Here is a 20,507-nt window from a genome sequence, read left to right on the forward strand (position 1 = left end):
AATTCTAGGGTGCATAATGAATCATTATTATGAATCATTACAACAGGTGCATCTTCAGATAAAAAAAGAAGGTAAGAAAGAAAGGGTGACACCATTAGGGCTGTAATTTAAGTTACATGTCATTCAAACCATGGGTTAGCTCTTGAAATTTAGTTGTGTCCGACTTGGTACCTATATTTAGTGGCAAATGTTTTCGTTCGATGATTGTGCATAGAATGAATGACTTCCCGAAAAGGAATTGCTGCAAAATGTGCGCATTTTGAGCGTTTAAAGTTTAAGGTTGCCTTTTTTTTAATGGTGACACAGTGACAGCGATGGACAGCACGTTCTCCGCACTAAGCTGTGTGGGCACCTGAGCCTCATGTTGGACGCGCAGACTTTGGAGGGAAGGGATGTTTTGGAGAATATCCGATCTCTGGCTAGGCGACTTGAATATGCGAATGAAAGGGCAAGTGCAGCACAATTAAGGTGTGGTTATGACTCACTGCATGTTATCAACGCTCTATATTTGCCCAAGCATCCGTCATTTTGTGACACTTTTTTTTCTTGGATGGATTGCGCAGTGTTGGCACTCTATTCGTCAATCTTTCATAATTTTGCGAGGGATCATACATTACTGCGATTGATGTCTATTAGTGGTTATTTGCATGGTTCATATTCCACCCAAATCAAGCTTACTCTTTGAATGGAAACATAAGGAAGAAACATTAGGAAGTGCCATAACACAAGTGTGTTGCGGCTTTATGCTATGTAGCGCTATATACTTTTTGTGGACAGGGAGGAAGCGAAAGCTTCAAAGAAAGTACAAAGCATCGAGTACATGCTGCACCAGAGTCACCAAGGCCAGTTTGTCCGTCAGCTGGCCAGATGTCAGCCAGGGACGCTTGACTGGGGTGTGGAGTGCGAGTGAAGGGGATTAAATTGTTATGTGGCAGGAATAAATTATATGTTTCAGATTAACGTGTGGTTTCTGGGAAGTTGGAAAATGCAGGATGGCGATGGAAGAATCGAAGTGCTTAGAGTCACTAAATAAAGACTTAGAGTACCGGCACTCTTTTCTCCTATTGTTCTGTGCCGCCGCCACCATCATTGGTCAGTTTGCATCACGTGATATTTGTTTACACTGCGACGGTTCATGGGGGCTGCCATTTTGTGGCTTATGCGTTTTCAGTCGGGCAACTGTGGTAGTCATAGTGCTGCGACGCTGCGAGTGCTGCCGGTGACCGACTCAGTGACCAGGGATTCCGCGCCTCGCAGCATTTCAGCTGCAGAAGAGCATACGAGGATGCCGTTTTGCTGCGTTGTTGGCTGTTTCAACTCGCAGAATGATGGAAAATGCTTCATGCGCTTTCCGCTTTCCATGCCGTACGGCTACGATCCCCGCCGCAGCGCAGGGTGGCTAACAGCGTTGTTTACAAAATGGCCGGGCCAAAGTTAGCGGCGAGGTCGCCGAAGCGGCAATCTGGCAACATTGATAAACAACAAAATGGCCACCCCTGCTTACCGCCGTGCTGCAGTGACGGTACTCTAAGTCTTTATTTAGTGACTCTAGGGGTGCTCTCTTTGGCACCGAACGTTATTGATCAGCAAGTACTCGGTTATTAAATTTCATGTTGATCTGACGTCGCAATTCCCACAAGACATGAAAAAGAAAACAATTTTATTGATAAAGGGCTTAGAACTGAATGAAGCGAGACTAATCTATCTGATGTTTTGCCAGCTCCTGGAGCATTTCCGCTGTGTATGGTATGAAGTCAGATGTTCAGGCGAAAGAGCTATTGGCAATTTTCGGTACTTGCCACCTCCCCTTACAAATGAAATTTACATAGGATGCGTGTGAGAATATTTCAAGTGTGATTTGTGGAAAACAAATGCTGCATTCAAGTTTGCACTAATTTCCTATTGCCACCTTGTTTTAGACGGTGGAAACAGCAGGCTTGTTCAATCATTTCAAAGCCTCCAGAGCCACACATAATTCTTTTTCGCTCCCTGAATTCCGAAGGGCTGAAAAGCCCAGTGCGACGCCCCAACTCGGAACTCGTTGGTAGTTAGGGGTCTTAACCCGTGTGCTCTGCAAAAGCTTGGGAACTCACATGCAGTTACATAACTTTCTGGTGCTACGTTTGTGATGCAAAACTCACTCCTCTTATGGCATCGCACCTCCTTGTACGTGACCAGCTTTCAGCTGGGACAATAACTGCTCCCCATTCTATGCACACCTGTGAAATTCAGGTGCCCGGAGCTGCAGCGAGGAACCAGAGCAGTAGAGTGCCTGCCATTCTATCCTTTGCACCTCAGGTCCCGCATGGGCGTCCTGGCAACGGAATACCGTATCCTGCAGTGGAACCAGCCTCGCGAGAAGTGTGGCGCTTTGAGGAAGGTGAGTATCTGCGTGTTTTTTTTTTTTTTTGTACGAAAAGCTTCACTGCGCCAGCAATACCAGTACATAGCTTCCATAGACATCAGTGGGGGGATGTCAGTATATACGTGTGCGTGAAATTTGGCTGCTTCAGTCATAGCAATAGCTGCGGTAGGACACTTCCGATGAACTTAAACTTCTTTTAACGAAAGTTCCCAGAGGTATAGCGCGGGAGAGCGAAGGCGCGCTGAACACAAAGCAACGGAGGATACTTGCAGCGTGAATTAACCCTGCTAGGTTCGGCCGTGGGAACCACAACCTTCAAGCATCTCGTGCACTTCATAACAAGTCAATTCATAATTTATATTGTCGACAGCATGACAACTTCGAAATCATCGCTGAGTAACCTTCCGGTTCGCGTTGAGATGGAGATCACCCAAGTACCCGGACCAGGCATATCCGGAAAAATGCCTCATTGTTTCCCTTTGGCAGCAGCGAGCATAATAAAGGTCCGTTATGGCACCATGCATGCAGTGAAAAACGGAACATTCAAAATCATAGTAGGTTGTATGTCCGCGGTTTTTATCTCTTTTTGTTCTGCTTTTGGTGACTAGGTTGCGCAAGTCGATGCTGACTGCGACCCCGCAGGCGAGCTGTTGACTGACAAATTACCTGAATGAATCTATGGGTTGCTTAAGCTTGTCATGTCAACTTCCTTATTCTCTGTCCTCACCTGTGGTTTCGGCATTCGGTATGCTATACCAACCAGCCCAAGAAACAAATGAAATGCACTGAGGCGATGCCGAGATACGGTATGTCGAGGATGATGCAGCTGAGACCCAGCCGCGCTTCCTGTACAGCTGAGACAGCTGATTCAGCTGAGGATGATGCAGCTGGGACCCAGCCACGCGCCGATTGTCTCTGGCAGCCGCGGCTCACTGAAGTGTTCAGCTTTTTGGTGAAGTGTGTTTTAGCATCCAAAAAGGTAAAAATGCACTAACACTTACGGGGAGTGCTACATTATCAACCCAAGATTAGTTCCCTCAACTCAAGCAGCTTAATATCATGAAAACGTTTTGTGCCGACTGGTGCAAAAAAGGAGCACTTCGTCGTGTTCGCGCTGGCTGGTCACTAAAGGAATGAAATGTGCAGTGGTGACGATTTTTATGCATTCATTTTGGAAATACAAAGTGTCGGATAATGTTACGTGTGATGCTCGGAAGCAGGCTGACATAATTGTATCTTCCTCTTTCCATCGCGTTGTGAGGGTTGAATGCTCCCTGACTACAATACCTTTTCCTGGCGCCGAACACGCTCCGTTACGATCAGGTGCGCTTTGCAGCCCTCGTGATTGGGCTGCACAGTGACACTTTAAAAAACACCCTAAATCAGAGGACACTTAAGCTCCGCCTTAAGGCAAATGTGAGAAAGAAAAACCTAGGGACGCTCGTTCGTATAATAAGCACACAAATATGCTGATGACTAAGCAGAAACATGTGTCGTGGTCCCCTTGCCGCCTCTTATTTCGCATCTAGCCATTTAAAACACTAGATATCTTGTAAGAGACCGCGCAATACAAGGACACTGGTTCAAATGCCTGTCATTCACTCGAGAAGAAATTAGTGTTTTTTTCAGCATTGTATTCAATATTTGATTACTTTGAAACACAGAATGCATGAAACTGGCAAAAAGAGCTGCGCCAAGCATAGGAACAAACAGTGCGCATTGATCATATTGCACCCTCTCGGCGAGTCGGATAGGTTAATTTAAAACGCTGCATTTTAAATCGGAAAAGCAGACTCTTACCCTTATGAGCTGCTTTGAATGAACAAAGTTTCGTTTCATTTGCACGCGATACTGAGGGTGCATCTTGACAAAAATATACTCAAAAGCGAAGGACTTGAGTTCAAACGGGAAACGTCATGTTTCGCAGTATATTATACATGGCGCTCTAGAGTTCTGCACTGATAGCTACATTGAGAACTCGCAGCACTGTCTGCACGAGTTTCTTGAGCAGTGGTTCATACACGTAGAGAATGCCGGAAGATGAGGCTTCTAATTGGCCTTCGCTAGTATTCGGCCGAAAACGTGTATTCTGCCTTGGATACAGTATACATGTGGAGGCTTTGCCGAAATGCTGACTGCTCTATGCAGAATAAATTGCTTCAAACATGCAATTTTTCACTTCGATCAATTTGATGCCAGTGCCAGTTAGGTGCCAGGCTCGTGTGGAACCTTTGACAGCACTTCTTTGAGGTTTTGCCGTGGGAAAGATCTTATTGTTGTAGCTGAATCTATGCCTAACAATTGCCAAGCCAAGTACGAAAGCTCATGTTTCCGGCATTTCGCCTTTCCATGGTAGATGTCAGCTTTTTCTCATATATCGAGAATCTCTGCTTGTAGCATCTCTAGCACTTCCCTTCATGCGTGCGAAATAGTAGTTGCTTAGAGATCAAAATTCACGCTGATGAAATTATTTGCGAACCTAAAGGCACCGGCAACCTGGTTTTGACCTTTTTTGTTCTAAAGCCCCTTTTGCCATTGTAAAAAAAAATTGGGCTGGCTGAGGCCGAGCGGAGTTGGAGCGAGGCACTTCTAGCATGGCTGGCGGCAAGTGTATTGTGCAGGCGGAAACATTGCACATTTTGTTAAGAGAGTCCACTGTCTGCAATGCCCTGGACTCATCTGCACTATTACTTTGTTCCAGGACTACGTTACAGGTAAACAATTTCTGCCTATTGTCGGACCGAAGGCCATACAGGTGAGGGCCACATTCCACTCTCTTATGGAAATCCATGCACTGCTCTTATAAATATGAATGAAGTACAGAGGTTAATAGTTTTTTTTTCTGCAAAAACTGCACAGTCATCATTGAAGCGCCACAGTGGGTAAACAGTAAACAATTTGACTTTTGGGCAGTCTAAACTTTGAGTATAGGTGCACTTTTCATTGTGCCTTAATTGAAAAGTGAACGAGCCTTGTCCAGGTTTTATTACAGAGAGGGTGGAAGCCGTGCGATTGACCCTCAGTGCTCGCAATGTTTGTGATGTCTACGGATTAGATCGTAAATTCAAGTTCCGCGCATTTCCTGCTGGCTGCAGATTGTAGTTCTATTGGTCTGGTCGATCGAAGTGGGCACGTTATGTGAGGAGCGGGTGCTTCCGGGCCTATGGGATCGCTTTTTAAGCTATCAAGGCGAGCACGATCCACTTCACTAAGAAAACACCCATAACTGGCAAGTAGGGCTACTACGTCACTACATGCTGGTGCAGCTATTTGGCGCAAAGTGAATCCTGGCCAACAATCCTACACAGAAGCATATTTGAACGAAGAAGATTTCTTGAAACCAGTTTTATCATATAGTGCAAGATTTCTCTTTTACAGTCAATATACCTGCAGATCTCGCTATTAATGTTTTTTGCTATCGTCACAAATGTTGCCCATCGGTTTTCTATGGCATTCTTAAATACTGCGATGCGAGCGATGGAGAAACTTTAAAAGAAAGATCTTGTTGCACTTCCAAAGCATAGAACATTACCTCGAATATTTCCGTAACAGCAGGCTACATTATCTGAACATTCGAAACTTTTGTAGGAAAATGCAGGGCATGTAAAGCCTGAGAGTACTTTTTGATCATTGACAAGCGTTGTACGTCGTTCTCATCCTGCTCTCCTTATGTGGATGACCTTTCATGTGCACCGTCTAAGGTGGTTTCGACTCGTTGCGCTGCTAATTTCAAGCTGATTGTCTAAAGACCCGCTGTATGCCAGAATCAGAGGTCTTCAGTATAGGGGTCTCCATGTAGTTACCAATACACTTTCCCAGCGCTGTTATATAAAAACAGCGTGCATAGTAACACTTGTGTAACTTTGACGAGATTAACGCTTATACCGAATTCGAACACTACATAGCAAGCGGAACCAGTTATTCCTCTCTGCATTTATTTTAACTCTTGGCCATGGGCACATGCGAGAAATAGCCAGCTGGATTATTTGAGGAAATATTGGCTTCCACGGAAGACCCCGAGCAACGTTCAGAAAGTACCACCTAGAAAAACAAATACAGTAGTCTCTCGTTAATTCAAACTCAAAGGGGCCCCAGGATTTTGTTTGAATTATCAGGAAGTTTGAATTATCGGAAGTTCTCGCATATATGACTCTGAGCAAGATTACAGCGCACATTACAATTAATTATCCACTTAAATCATATTTTAAACATTTCACTCTTTAATTACACTAAAAACAGAGCAGAGGTGAAGGATCCAGAACAAGTTTAATGGAAATCTATGGCTGACTAGACCGTTTGAAGAAATCGTGAATTGTTGATTGTTTTTTCTTTACATGTGCATTAAGAACAAAGTTCTCTATTCCATTAAGAGCAGCCAGTTGTTCTTGAGAATTTTCTTCTACAGTCAGAAATTTGCGGACCTCGGCAAGGTAGTGGAAGGCCTGTGCTGCTGTCACAGAGGATTGCTCTTCTGATTCCTCTTCACTTTCGCTGCTGTACTGTGCTGGCAGCACCTCAGCCACCAAGTCGTCCAGGGTGTCTTCCCTGCACACGCAGAGGTTATCATCGGCAGCCGCAAATTCACTGAGGTCAGCAGCTATGTTGTGTGCTTGGAGTGCAGAAAGCACTAGCCTTGCTTCATCGCTCTCCATTTGGAAGCAGTCTTCACCTTCATTTCGAGCGCAGTCAGGCAAGGTATCACTGGTGTGGCCTGGTATGCGGAAGGCATGCTGGAAGCAGTTCCGTATTGTTGCCGATGTTACTGTACTCCATGCGTCAGCTAGCATTCCCACAGACAACAGCAGTGTTACGCTGTATGACATGGAATTATCCATGCATATTAGCATCCTCTTAAGGAGTAGCTTTCTGTAGTTTATCTTCAGACATTTGATTACCCCCTGATCCAGAGGCTGGAGCACAGCTGTTGTGTTTGGAGGGAGGAATTCAAGACGAATTGCCTCCAGCCCCTCCACGTCACCGTGAGCGGGACAATTATCCACTATCATCAGCACTTTTCTTTTATCGCGCTTAAACCGCACGTCAAGTTTCCGCAGCCAATCCTCAAACAAAGATTGCGTCATCCATGCACGTGTATTTGCTGCATAAAAAACGGGAAGAGTTCGGACGCCTTTAAAGCATCTCGGACGCTTCGATTTGCCAACAACGAAAAGTTCGGGCTTGTGACTACCATCCATATTGGCACAAACCATGACTGTGAGCCGCTCCTTGCTCAGCTTTCCGCCGGTGCAACGTTCCTCCTTGCGACACAATGTTTGCTGAGGAAGGCACTTGAAGAACAGTCCCATTTCGTCAGCATTATAAATGTCAGCCGGGGAGTATTCAAGCAGTAGGCTCTGAAGACGCGTCTGCTGCCAGTCGGTAGTAACCGCCTCATCGACCGCTGCCGCTTCTCTACTTACTGTTTTGAAAGTGAGGCCATGTCGCTCTTTGAATCGCGACACCCATCCATCACTACACTTGAAGTCTTCAATTCCAAAGCGCAAAGACAGTTGTTCGGCCTTCTCTCGCAGGATTGGTCCACTTACTGGTAGACTGCAGCTCCGAGCGCGCTTCAGCCAAAGAAAAACTGCCTTCTCAAGCTCCGGATGCGCCGCCTCCCTAAGCCTTTTTCTGTCGGGAGTGAAATGGCCTGCGTTGTTTCGCAGCTTGTCTTTCGCTTTCACAATCGTTGTCAGCGTACTTTTTGTGATTCCATACTTCAATGCCACAGAAGTCTTCTTCGCTCCAGCCTCAACTTCTTCTATGGCTGCCAATTTCATGCCAAAATTCATGCCAATTTTTCTTTCACAGAAAGGGTTCGGTACTTCCCCCGCAGAGACATGATGCTACCAACGCGGGCGACCGACCAGGGAAAGAAAAGCGCGAGCGGTCATGTGATTCGGAATCGGCCGATGCTACTCGCGTCACTTTCGCACCTTTTTTTTTTTTCCTTTTCTCGTGCTCTTTGTTTTTACGTCAGGTTTTACGTCAGTTTTGAGCGTTTTGACAAACGCAGGTGGACAGTCGTCATTTCCACAAGTTTTGAGGGTTATGTGTTTTAATTTCGAACTTCCTGCTTTGAACTGGCTAGCAAGCATGCTAGCAAGCCACGGAAAGTTGAGCAACAATGTGCCCTTCGGGAGGCTTTTGTTTCGAATGTTTGTTTATTAGGCTCTTGTTCGCTTTCTTTTATTTTTTTAGGCCATAGTGCGCTTATTTTGACATTTTCCGCTGTTGTGGTGATATAAGAAGTCAGATTTTTCACCAGTGGTGGCAACAATAGCCGATAATTTTCCGGTATGGACAAGCAAAAAGTACGAATTAACCGAATTGCGGTGTTTGAATTAAGCGGCCTTAAAATACATTGAAAACATGGCGAACCAACCAAAACTTTGATTTTTGTTTGAATTAACCGAAAGTACGAATTATCAGAGTTTGAATTATCGCGAGTCTACTGTATGCAAAATGTCCTTGTTGCTCTGGGCCTGCAATACACTGTACCACCCTGTGCTTATTGAGTTTTCAGCAGTTGGTATCTATGTACCTTGGAAGAAAACAGAATTCGATAATTTTCGGATGTTTTTCTGCAGGTGCAGTTGTTTGAGGCATTCCAAGGCGCCCCGAACAGCTGGATCAGTAACGTGTCGGGAATTTCTGCTAGCGGATTTTCTACTGTAGAGTGTGTGGCTCCCAGAACAGGCAGCACCAATGAGGAACAAGAGGTGCCATGCCCACGACAATCGTGCGAGGAGGAAGGTGAGGGCAGTCGCCATAGTGACTTTCGATTGTACAGATAAGCGTGTAGTGATGACAATTCAGTCTATCTATGAGACGCTCGATAGCTGCATCAGGAAATGGCCGAGTCATTTGCGATGCAATTCCTCCGCAAGTCAGTTGCAAAAGAAATGCAGATTTTCCATCTTACTTTTGCCACTATTGTCTGAACCCGTCTTTGCGCCTCATCATCATCATCACCCTGACCACAAACACTGCAGGGTAAAGGCCTCACCCACGTCTCTCTAATTAACCCTGTCCTGTGCCAGCTGCGACCACAGTATCCTGGCAAACTTATTAATCTCATCCGCCCACCTAAATTTCTGCCACCCCCGCTGCACTTGCCTTCTCTTGGAATGTAATCCGTTACCCTTAAGCACCAGCAGTTATCTTGCCTTTGTATCACAAACCCTGCCCAAAACCATTTCGTTCCCTTGATTTTGACTAGGATGTCATTAACACGCGTTTCTTCCCTCACCCACTGCGCGCTTCCGGTCCCTTAACGTAGCACCTATCATTTCTCTTTCCATGGCTCGCTGCGTTGTCCCTAACTTATGCTGAACCCTTTTCCTTAGCCTCCACATATCTGCTGCATAGGTGAGTACTGCCAAGATACAGGTGGTGCATACATTTCTCATGAGGGACATTGGTAAATGGCCATTCTTGATCTCAAGAGAACCTGCCATACCCGTTAGAGCTGGTTATTATTCTACTAGTTATTTCCCTCTCATGATCTGGATCAGCAGTCACTATCGACCCTAAGTAAACGTATTCAGTTCCAGTACCTTGCTACCAATTGTGAACTGCTGTTCTCTTGCGAGACCGTTGAACATCGCTTGTTTTTCTGCACGTTAATTTTTAGACCCACCCCTCTGGTCTGCCTGTCTAACTTGTTGACCATGCACTGCATTTCATCTCCTTGGTGACTTAGCATGGCAATGTCATCAGCTAATCGTAGATTACTTAGGTATTGCACATTAACTGTTATTCCCAACTGTTCCCAATCCAGGCCTTGGAATACTTCCTCTGCACGGCCATTGAATAGCATTGGCGAGATCATGCCTCCTTGCCTGACACCCTTATTGGAATTATATAGCTGACTGTCTGTATGCCTATGGTAGCTGAGCATTTGTTGTAGATATATTTCAGTATTTTCACATAAGGTTTACATAAGATTCCGCAGTGCCTTCGTGTTGACAAAGTTTCCCCTGAGTTAAATGTTTTCTCGTAATCATGAGGGCTATATATAGGTGCATGTTATATTTAGCACATTTCTCTGTCACCTGATAGATAGTGTGAATATGGCCTATTGTCGAGTACTCTTTATGAAAGCCTGCCTGGTGATTCGGTAGCGAGAGGTTGGTCAGATGGTTCTTGATAATTACAAAGTGAACAATGAAGGGAAAACCTCAGGATGCTTGCCAACGTTATGACACGATGACTTGTGTTCGCCAGGGCAAAGCGTTGATCATTGGGGGGGTTTAATTAGGGTCATCCCTTCGAGGAGGAAGGTGTCGTGAGTAGGAGGAAGGTATGAAGTGGGAATGGCGTTAAGATGGGTAGGGTTAAACTTGTCCAGGCATGATGGCTGCTCAAGTTGATTAACCAGCTGACCTGCAAAACTGGAGAAAGGAAAAGGACAGCTCAGGAGAAAGGAATCCTGTGAGTGGAGTGTGGAGAGAGAGAATGTGGGATTGATAGGGTGTGTTTCTGACCGCATCAGTTGGCGTCACGTGGCTTGGTATATTCGGCTTTAACTGAGAAAGACGATCTTGATGTTCTTGCAATGAACGATAATCTGACAGCTATCATTATGGAGTGTGCAGTTGAAGTAGGCGGTAGGACAGTTCGACAGGATACCGGCAAGCTTTCTCTGGTGACGAAAGATCTGATTAAGAAACGCCAAAGCATAAGGGTGTCTAACCCTACCGACGAATAGAACTTGCAGAGATATAGAAGTTAATAAATAAGCGGAGGGCAGCCGACATAAGAAAATTTATAGGGATTATGCAATGAATAAAAAGTCGCTTCTAAATGTTTTCAATGTTTAGAAATGATGCTAAGAAGCATTTACACCAAGTATGAGTCTTCGGAAATGAGCCGGCAATTTATTATGAATTTTTAAAAACTGTTTTTTTAAAATTCGCGGGTCGATTGGTGTGCTCGCAGTGACCGATTTTGAAACTAAAATCTTGAAAAAAGACGTCGCTATACCCATGACGTCACCAGGCCACCGCACGCTGTCATTCGCTGGAGCCACGGCAGCCACGACGGCATGGGCACATGACCCTCTCGGGCAACCGCAAGCCAGGGCATTGCCTTCGCGCATATGGTTTCAATTTTCCTCTGCCGCATCCTTCTGTCGTCGGGAGTTCCAGAACCACTCGCAGTGGCTCGCCAAGTCGCTACTGTTGTCGCTGGCGTTCAGCCGGTACGGCGTGAACGCATAGGGCTCGATGCCCATCGCGGTCATAAGATCGAGCAGTCGCGCCTCGAGGTCTGGGTTCATTACTGCTAACTACAACAGACGACAAGCAAAGAAACCCGACGCGCGCCGCAATCACACTGCCGACACTGCTGCTGGGGTGCTAGGAGCGACAATCGGAAGTTACTTACAAAAGGAACGTCAGCGGATGACATATTAATGGGCGGGACCCAGTCCCAGAGCTGTTTTTTGTTATTTTTGTCTGGTGCTCCACGTGTACGAGTTGAGGGGGAGAGGAGGAGCATAATTTTAATCATCTATATCTTCGTTGTTATTAATGGTAGCTTAAAAATCTTTGATTTCGGGTGACGAGTGATGAAATGTCTACCTCTCGTCTGCTTTACATAATCTCAGTTACTTTAGTGCATAGTCCCTTTAATACGGAGAGAAAAGAGCATGCTGTAAAAAACGAAGGTAGCCTAAAAGCGGTGAAGGGGTAACTAGGCATAGGTAAAAACCACATGTATGCATAAGAGACAAGAAGGGCAATGTAATTGGCAATATGGATAAGATAGTCAAACTAGCCGAAGAGTTCTACACAAATCTGTACAGTAGTCAATGTAATCAGAACATTAATGTGAGAGGCAATGTGTCACCCGCCAGTAGTGAAAGAGGAGGTACAGAAAGCTTTAGAAGCAATGGAAAGGAGAAAACCAGCTGGGGAGGATCAGGTAACAGCTGATCAGTTGAAGGACGGAGGGGAGATCGTGCTTGAAAAACTAGCCACCCTGTATACACAATGCTTTATGACCTCGACCGTACCAGTAGCTTGGAAGAATGCAAACATATTAATTCACAAGAATGGAGACACCAAGGACTTTTAAAGTTACAGACCGATCAGCTTACTATCCGTTGCCTACAAGGTATTTACTAAGGTAATCGGTAATAGAGTCAGGACAAACTTAGGCTTTAATAAACCAAATCGTCAGGCAGCCTTTCGTAAAAGATATTCCACAATAGATCATATTCACACTAACAATCAATTGATAGAGAGATGAGCACAATGTAACCAACCTCAATATATAGCCTTCATTGATTACGAGAAAGCATTCGACTCAGTGGAAACCTCAGCAGTGATACAGGCAATGCGTAATCAGTGTGTAGAAGAGCCTTATGTCAAAATACTGGAAGATATATATTGTCACCGAGAAACAGTTCACATAAGCAGGGCTATTTTACTTGCGTTACTTATATGCGCAAGACGTTATTGGGATACGCAAGGCAGCAGGCAGCACGAGCGATGAAGACGACAAAGCATCTAGCCCCGAGATGGCTCAGGGCTTGCCAACTACCAGGAAATGCAGTTTAGCCGCGGTATGGCGCCACTAGAGGAGTTAATAGTGTGGCATTGCTCCCCCTCTCTGAAAGACACCGACTCAGTGTGGTAGCAATGAGAGGCAGGACCACAAGGGTAGTTGCGCATGTCTGGCGTGTGGTGTAGACACGTGCGAGGGGCCAGCGAGCTTGGTACGGCTTCATCCTGGCGACGTGGATAACTTCGGAGGTCGGCCGTCTAGAAGAGCGAACTGTTCCCTGGGGGAGAACTTCATAGGTAACTTGACTGAGCTGGCAGAGCACCTCATAGGGGCCAAAGTATCTGCGTAGAAGCTTCTCAGAGCGTCCTCGCATGCGGATTCGGCTCCACACCCAGACTTGTTCGCCGGGCAGGTAACGCACATTTCGTTGGCGGAGGTTATAGCGCCAAGCATCGTGAACTTGCTGGTGCCGGATGCGCTGTCGAGCGAGTTGGCGGGCGGCCTCAGCGTAACGAACAAATTGGGCAGCACCCATAACAGAGGGGGTAGCGCTAGCGGGAAGTAGCACTGCATCCAGCATGGTTGTGGTTTTGCGACCATGTACTAAACGAAATGGAGTGAAGCGTGTCATTTCCTGGACCGCAGTATTATATGCAAAGGTGACGTAAGGGAGTATGGCGTCCCAGTTCCGGTGGTCCGCGTCAACATACATGGAAATCATGTCAGCGATCATCTTGTTGAGCCGTTCGGTGAGGCCGTTCGTTTGAGGGTGGTAAGCGGTTGTTTTGCGGTGACTGGTGCCACTCAGGCGCATAACCTCCTGCGTAAGGGCCGAGGTGAACGCTGTTCCCCTGTCAGTTAAAACGATGATGGGTGCACCATGACGAAGTACAATGTTTTGAATGAAAAAGTTTGAAATTTCGTCAGCAGTACCACAAGGAAGAGGTTCAGTCTCACAGTATCGGCTGAGGTAGTCGGTGGCGACCACAATGTAGCGGTTACCCAGCAAGGACTCCGGTAATGGGCTGAGTATGTCCATGCCGACTTGATGGAAGGGGACCAGAGGTGGATCAATAGGCTGGAGTAGGCCGGCTGGTTTAGTCAGCAGCGTCTTGCGATGCTGGCACTCGCGGAAAGTTCGTACGTAACGCTTCACAACTGCAGCAACCCTGGGCCAGTAGTGTTTTTGCCGTATTCGTGCCAAAGGTTGACAAAAACCCAGGTGACCAGAAGATGGGTCATCATGGCTCGCCTGCAAGACTTCGTCGCAAAGGGCCGTAGGCATGACGAGTAGATAGACAGCTTCTGTTGGGCTGTAGTTTTTCTTATACAGAACGCCGTCACGTAAACAGAACGACGACAGCCCGCGCGAAAAGATTAGCGGGGGAGACTGAGCACTTCCTTCTAGATACTCAATGAGAGGCCGTAGCTCACTGTTGTCTCCTTGGTGTTGAATAAGAATGGACGTGGAGATGGCGCCAGGAAAAACAGAATCGTCGTCGGGGTCAGCTCGGTTGTCCTCGATAGGAGCACGAGAAAAGCAGTCGGCATCACTGTGCTTCCTACCAGACTTATAGACAATGGTAAAATCGAATTCCTGAAGTCGAAGGCTCCAGCATGCAAGCCGTCCCGAAGTATCTTTGAGGTTCGCCAGCCAGCACAGCGAGTGGTGTTCACTGACGACCCTGAAGGAGCGGCCATATAGGTACGGGCGAAATTTGGTTACTGCCCACACAATGGCCAGGCATTCTTTTTCGGTGGTGGAATAGTTCGCCTCAGATTGTGACAAGGTGCAGCTCGCATATGAAATTACGTGTTCGGGACCATCCTGCCTCTGTACAAAGACCGCACCGAGGCTGATGTTGCTGGCGTCTGTGTGTAGTTCAGTGTCGGCTGACTCGTTGAAGTGTCCAAGGATGGGCGTACTTTGGAGACGAGTGCGGAGGTCTTCATAGGCTTGCTTTTGCTCCAGTCCCCAGAAAAACGGTTCGGAATCTTTTGTGAGTCGGGTGAAGGGCTCAGCGATCTGGGAGAAGTTCTGCACAAAACGCTGATAATAGGCGCAGAGACCCAGAACGCGGCGCACACTGTGCCTATCGGCGGGCGCAGGAAAAGCAGCCACGACAGCAGTCTTATCAGGGTCTGGGCTAACCTCTTTAGCACTTACAATGTGGCCCAGAAACTTCAACTCTTCGAAAGCGAAGTGACAGTTTTCGGGCTTCAGGGAAATACCGGCCGATTGAATTGCCTTGAACACAGTGCGCAGGCGTCTCAGGTGCTTTTCGAACGTTTCAGAGAAGGTGACAACGTCATCCAAGTACACGAGAGAGGACTGCCATTTGAGATCGGCAAGAATGATGTCCATCATCCTCTGGAAGGTTGCAGGAGCCGAGCACAGGACGAAAGGGAGCACCCGGAATTCGTACAGACCATCCGGTGTAACAAAGGCGGTCTTTTCCCGGTCGCGTTCGTCCACCCCGATTTGCCAATTGCCGCTTCGTAAATCTAGCGATGAGAAGTACTTGGCGTGGCGCAGCTGGTCCAGGGAGTCATTAATACGCGAGAATGGATAAACATCCTTTTTTGTGACTTTGTTTAAACGTCTGTAATCAGCGCAGAACCGTAGCGTTCCATCTTTTTTTGCTACTAGAACAACAGGCGACGCCCACGGGCTCGTCGACGGCTGTATCACGTCGTCCTGGAGCATTTCTTGAACTTGGCGGCGAATGGCATCACGCTCCTTCGAAGAGATCCGGTAAGGTGGCTGACATAATGGTCGCTGGTTGGCGTCAACTATAATTCGGTGCTTTGTGAGTGGTGTCTGCCTAACCTTGGAGGTCGAGGCAAAGCAGTCGCAGAAAGACTGGATAATGCTTTCCAGGCAGCGTTTCTGATGAGATGGGAGGTTTGGGTTCACGTCAGCTTTTATAGGTGTGGTTGGTTCCTCCACTGATGTTGGGGCTCCGGACAAAGTGTGCTGTGCCACTAATTCGCTCAGTTCCTCGAAACACGCAATAGCTGTTCTGCCAGGCAAACACTGAGGTTCACAGCCAAAATTGGTCAGCAAGAGTTCGGTTCGGCCATTGTTCAGTTCAACAATTCCTCGAGCAACACAAACTTGCCGACCAAGGAGCAGAGACATGTTGGTTTCAGCGATGCCATGAATTCCGGTGCTGTTATCACAATCTACGGTAACAAACATGCTGGATCTTGACGGGATCAAAACATGGTCGTCATAGATGCGTAACTTAGTCCTGCGTGGCTTGGGATCACCGTCAACGGGGGTTGATTGGAAAATGACACGACCAGCTCCTGAAGGTTGATGACGGCACCGTACTCCTGAAGGAAATCCAAACCGAGTGTCGGGTCTTTGGAGCACTCGGGCAGCACGGCAAAGCAACCAGGGAAAGTACCACCACGGATCTGTATTCGTGACGTGCAGACACCAATCGGCCTGACCACATAGCCGCCGGCAGCGCGGATCTGTGGTCCAGACCAAGGAGTCAGAACCTTTCTGAGAGCCGTCGCTAACCGACTGCTCATTACAGAAAAATCGGCGCCGGTATTCACAAGTGTGGTCACATCGCAGTTATCAGTGGTTACTGGGATTTTGGCAGACTCTAGTCGATCACAGCACGTCGTTGTCGTTGAGGGCATCGGATGAGGTCGTCAGTTGGATCGTAGCAGGGAATCGGCGATTTCTGCAGAAACCAGTCGGTCACAGTACGTCGTCGTTGCGGTCGTGAGGTCAAGTAGTCGTCGGTCAGATCGTAGCCATGGATCGTCGGGTGGAGGCTCTTCACTTGGTCCAATAGCGGCAGCCCAACCCCCGGAGGATGCCGTCTTCAGTTTCCCCGATGTGGGGACATGCCTCTGAACTGGCCAGAAGACGACGAGCGGCTTGGCAAAGAAAACCGCCTTGGGGATGGCGACCAGGACTGGCGTCACTGCGAGGTCGATGGCTGCACATTATCGGGCAGATATTGCTCGATATCCCGCGGCTGTTCTCCGTATCGCAGTCGAGGTGCGTCAAGGGGAAACCCCCGCAAGCCCATTCTGCGGTAGGGGCAGTGACGGAGGATGTGGCGACTGAACAACTCGCCGGACTTCATCTCGGGCCACGTCCGGTATGGCTGTGACGCTGACCTGTGGAGCTTCAAAGTGAAGTTTCTCGAGTTCTTCGCGTACCAGGCTCCTCACAAGCTCTCGAAGCTCCTCAGTGGGTAGCGACGTAGGCGTACGGTGGTGAGCGGCTGCTACACTCGCGTGACGACCGTAGTGTGTGCAACGTTCCTGCAGAGTACGCTCCATGCTTGTTGCCTCCTTGGCAAAGTCAGCCACGTCCGGCAAACAATTGCTCCTTTATGCCGCGCATTAAATGGCGTACCTTTTTGGCCTCGGGCATACCAGAGTCGCAATTGAAAAGTCGCGTCATGTCCTCAATGAACATGGCGACGTTCTCGTTCAGCTGCTGCGACCTCGATTGCAAGGCGATTTCAGCCTTCTCTTTTCTTTCGCTGGTGTTGAAAGTGGCTAAGAGCTCTCAGCGAAAAACCTCCCAGTTAGTGAAGGAAGCTTCATGGCTCTCATACCACGTCTTGGCCGAGTCCTGTAGTGCAAAGTAGACATTCCGTAATTTGCGCTCGTTGTCCCACTCGTTGAAACCCGCCACATGGTCAAAGGTGGCCAACCAGTCTTCGACGTCCTCAAACCTCTCACCGTGGAACGATGGGGGCGACCGAGGTGTGTGGAGGACGAACGGCGGGGCATTCTCGGAATGCTGACTTGTCTGGCTAGCCGTAGTGGACGTCATGGCCCTTGCCAATGTTGTGAGTTGGCTGAACTCGGGTTGTAGGCCTCGCAGGCGGCGGCTTGCCTTGTGGACTGGTGTTGTAGCCAAGCGTTGAGAACTGACGTCAAAGTGTCCTCGAGGTCAGCGTACATGGTCTGTTACCCAGCTGCTCCAACAAATATGTCCCTGAGAAACGGTTGACGTAAGCAGGGCTGGTTTACTTGCATTACTTATATGCGCAAGACGTGATTGGGATACGCAAGGCAGCAGGCAGCACGAGCGATGAAGACGACAAAGCATCTAGCCCCGAGATGGCTCAAGGCTTGCTAACTGCCAGGAAATGCAGTTTAGCCACGGTATGGCGCCACTAGAGGAGGAGGAGTTAGTAGGGTGGTAATATGGCAACTGCACAGCTACCGTAGTCCTGCATAAACTGAGCAATAAAATTCCAATAAGAAAAGGTGTCAGGCAAAGAGACACATCTTGCCATTGCTAATCACCGCCTGTTTACAGAAGGTATTATGAAGCCTGAGTTGGGAACAGTTGGGAATAAAAGTTAACGGACAATACCTAGCTAATCTGCGATTCCTTGATGATTTTGCTTTGTTGAGTCACTCAGGAGGTGAACTGCAAATCATGATCAATGAGTTCGACAGGCAGAGCAGAGCGCTGATTCTAAAAATTAACATGCAGAAAACCAAAGTAATGTCAACAGTCTAGCAAAGGAACAGCAGTTCACAATTGGCAGCGAGGGGCTGGAAGTGGTAAAGGTCTACTTAGTGCAGGTAGTGACAGCTGATCCGGATCATGAGAGGGAAATAACTAGAAGGATAAGAATGGGCTGGAGTGCATATATATGGCAGGTTCTCCCAGATCATGAATGGCAATTTACCAATATTCCTCAAGAGAAAAGTGTACAACAGCTGTATCTTACCGGTACTCACCTACAGGGCAGAAACATGGAGGCTAACGAAAAAGATTCAGCTTAAGTTAAGGACAACGCAGCGAGCCATGGAAAGAAAAATGATAGTTGTACGGTAAGAGACCGAAAGCGATCAGTGTGGGTGAGGGAACAAACATGGGTTAATGACATCCTAGTCGAAATCAAGAGAAAGAAATGGATTTGGGCAGGGTATGTAATGCGAAAGCAAGTTAACCGTCAGTCCTTAAGGTTAACGGAGTGGATTCGAAGAGAAAGTAAGCGTAGCAGGGGGCGGCAGAAAGTTAGGTGGGCAGAGGAGTTCAGAATTTTCAGGCAAAGGATGGATGCAGCTGGCAAAGGGCAGGGCAGATGCCATGGGCAGAGACATGGCAGATGCCTTTGCCCTGCAGTGGGTGTAGTCAGTCTGATGATGATCATGAATAAATTGTTCCGCCTTTGCCTTTTGTAGGCTCCTTGCTGTCAGATCCAGGAACATTTAGTCGGGCACTCATTGACTGCCCGGTTTACCCGATATATTGTTTCGAACGAGAGGAGCATCAAAGCATGTTGGTAACATAAGACAGTGCGCAGTTAAAGCTTGCCTTATATCGAAGCTGAGGTCACCTGTCGCACCTCTAACAGTATTGCTTTTTAAATGATTTCATATGTCTTGCTATTAGAACACTTCTACATGCCACGGAACGAGAGAATTGGCACTAAAAGCTATCGCTGCGAAATCGCATTCTGAGCCTCTTTGCACAGGTACTCATCTATCAATACACATCATCGTGATCGAGCAGTGCTGTTATGTTCATGATATTTATTGACTTTAATAACCATTGTAATCATCGACATCATCGCTTTGTCTGCTTCCCGGAAAAGCTGCTCCCAGTAGCTCGCGGCATGTGGCAAAGGCGGGGCACTTGTTTCTCTTGCCCTCCGTGTCTCCTCCCTTGGTTGTGTTTGGCATGAGCTTATGAGAAGTGCTACCGACATGCACCACGCATTAGGTATGTAAGAGACTACACTTGGTTCCTACAGGTGGGGCTAGGGCATCGTGTTCGAGCTGAATAAGGCGAACGCCAGGTTTGAACAGTATTTAATCCAAACGGCGAATTGCAGCAGAAACCGGTGTGAGCGCGAGTAAGCGGCGGAGAGGTAATGGTGGCGATGTAGCGCCGATACGAGTACAGCTTTGTCCATAGTTTAGAGCACATGGGGTCTGCTTTTAATCTCTCTGCAGGGGCTTTTGTAGCATCCGTGGTAGTCTGACTTTTCAGAATAGTGAGGTCTAGAATTACTATTCTCTTCACGAGGCCTGTTGATTTATAACAATCCACACCTCATGCATCAAAAGAGCTTCCTTAGCTGTGAAAAGTGCATAGAGGGTATACTTTATATCTGAAATTTGCATCATTGCAGCTAGGTCCAATTGACGCCATTTACGCTCCACATTTTTGTGTGTCGACAGCAGCCATTTGAAAAGCCGCCGCGGTGGCTTAGTGGTTATGGGGCTCGGCTGCTGGCCCGAAAGACGCGAGTTCAGTCCTGGCCCCGGCGGTCGAATTTCGATGGAGGCGAAATTGTAGAGGCCCGTGTACTGTGCGATGTCAGTGCACGTTAAAGAACCCCAGGCGGTCGAAATTTCCGGAGCCCTTCACTATGGCGTCCCTCATAGCCTGAGTCACTTTGGGACTTTAAACCTTCATAAACCAAACCAGCAGCCACTTGAAAGATGACTGGTGCGAGCGTTACCAGCACACATGCCCTAAGGTGTGCATGATTTTTGAGTTTCCCAGATGTTGTGGCGCTCCAATTTTCAATACTTTCTTTTCCGTCAGACCTTCACAGTGTAGACGCAGGTGCCTGCAATTAAAACGGCTTGCCTTCACTGTAGCAGCGTCACTTCACTG

At 47.6% G+C, this 20,507-nt stretch overlaps 1 protein-coding gene across 2 annotated transcripts in view; it reads left to right on the forward strand.

The window, feature by feature from the left end:
* The window catches only part of LOC144111965 (uncharacterized), an 87,008-nt gene that overhangs the window by 30,814 nt on the left and 35,687 nt on the right, over window positions 1–20,507 (forward strand). Inside the window, exons 6-8 of one of the 2 annotated variants that reach the window (XM_077645058.1) lie at window positions 2,233–2,380; window positions 5,067–5,120; window positions 8,956–9,121. In XM_077645058.1, the coding sequence (XP_077501184.1) occupies window positions 2,233–2,380; window positions 5,067–5,120; window positions 8,956–9,121 (368 nt within the window). The remainder of the gene's footprint in view (window positions 1–2,232; window positions 2,381–5,066; window positions 5,121–8,955; window positions 9,122–20,507) is intronic. The other variant, XM_077645062.1, reaches the window with a different exon arrangement.

This window comes from Amblyomma americanum, chromosome 1 (assembly GCF_052857255.1).
Source record: "Amblyomma americanum isolate KBUSLIRL-KWMA chromosome 1, ASM5285725v1, whole genome shotgun sequence".
NCBI lineage: Eukaryota > Metazoa > Arthropoda > Arachnida > Ixodida > Ixodidae > Amblyomma > Amblyomma americanum.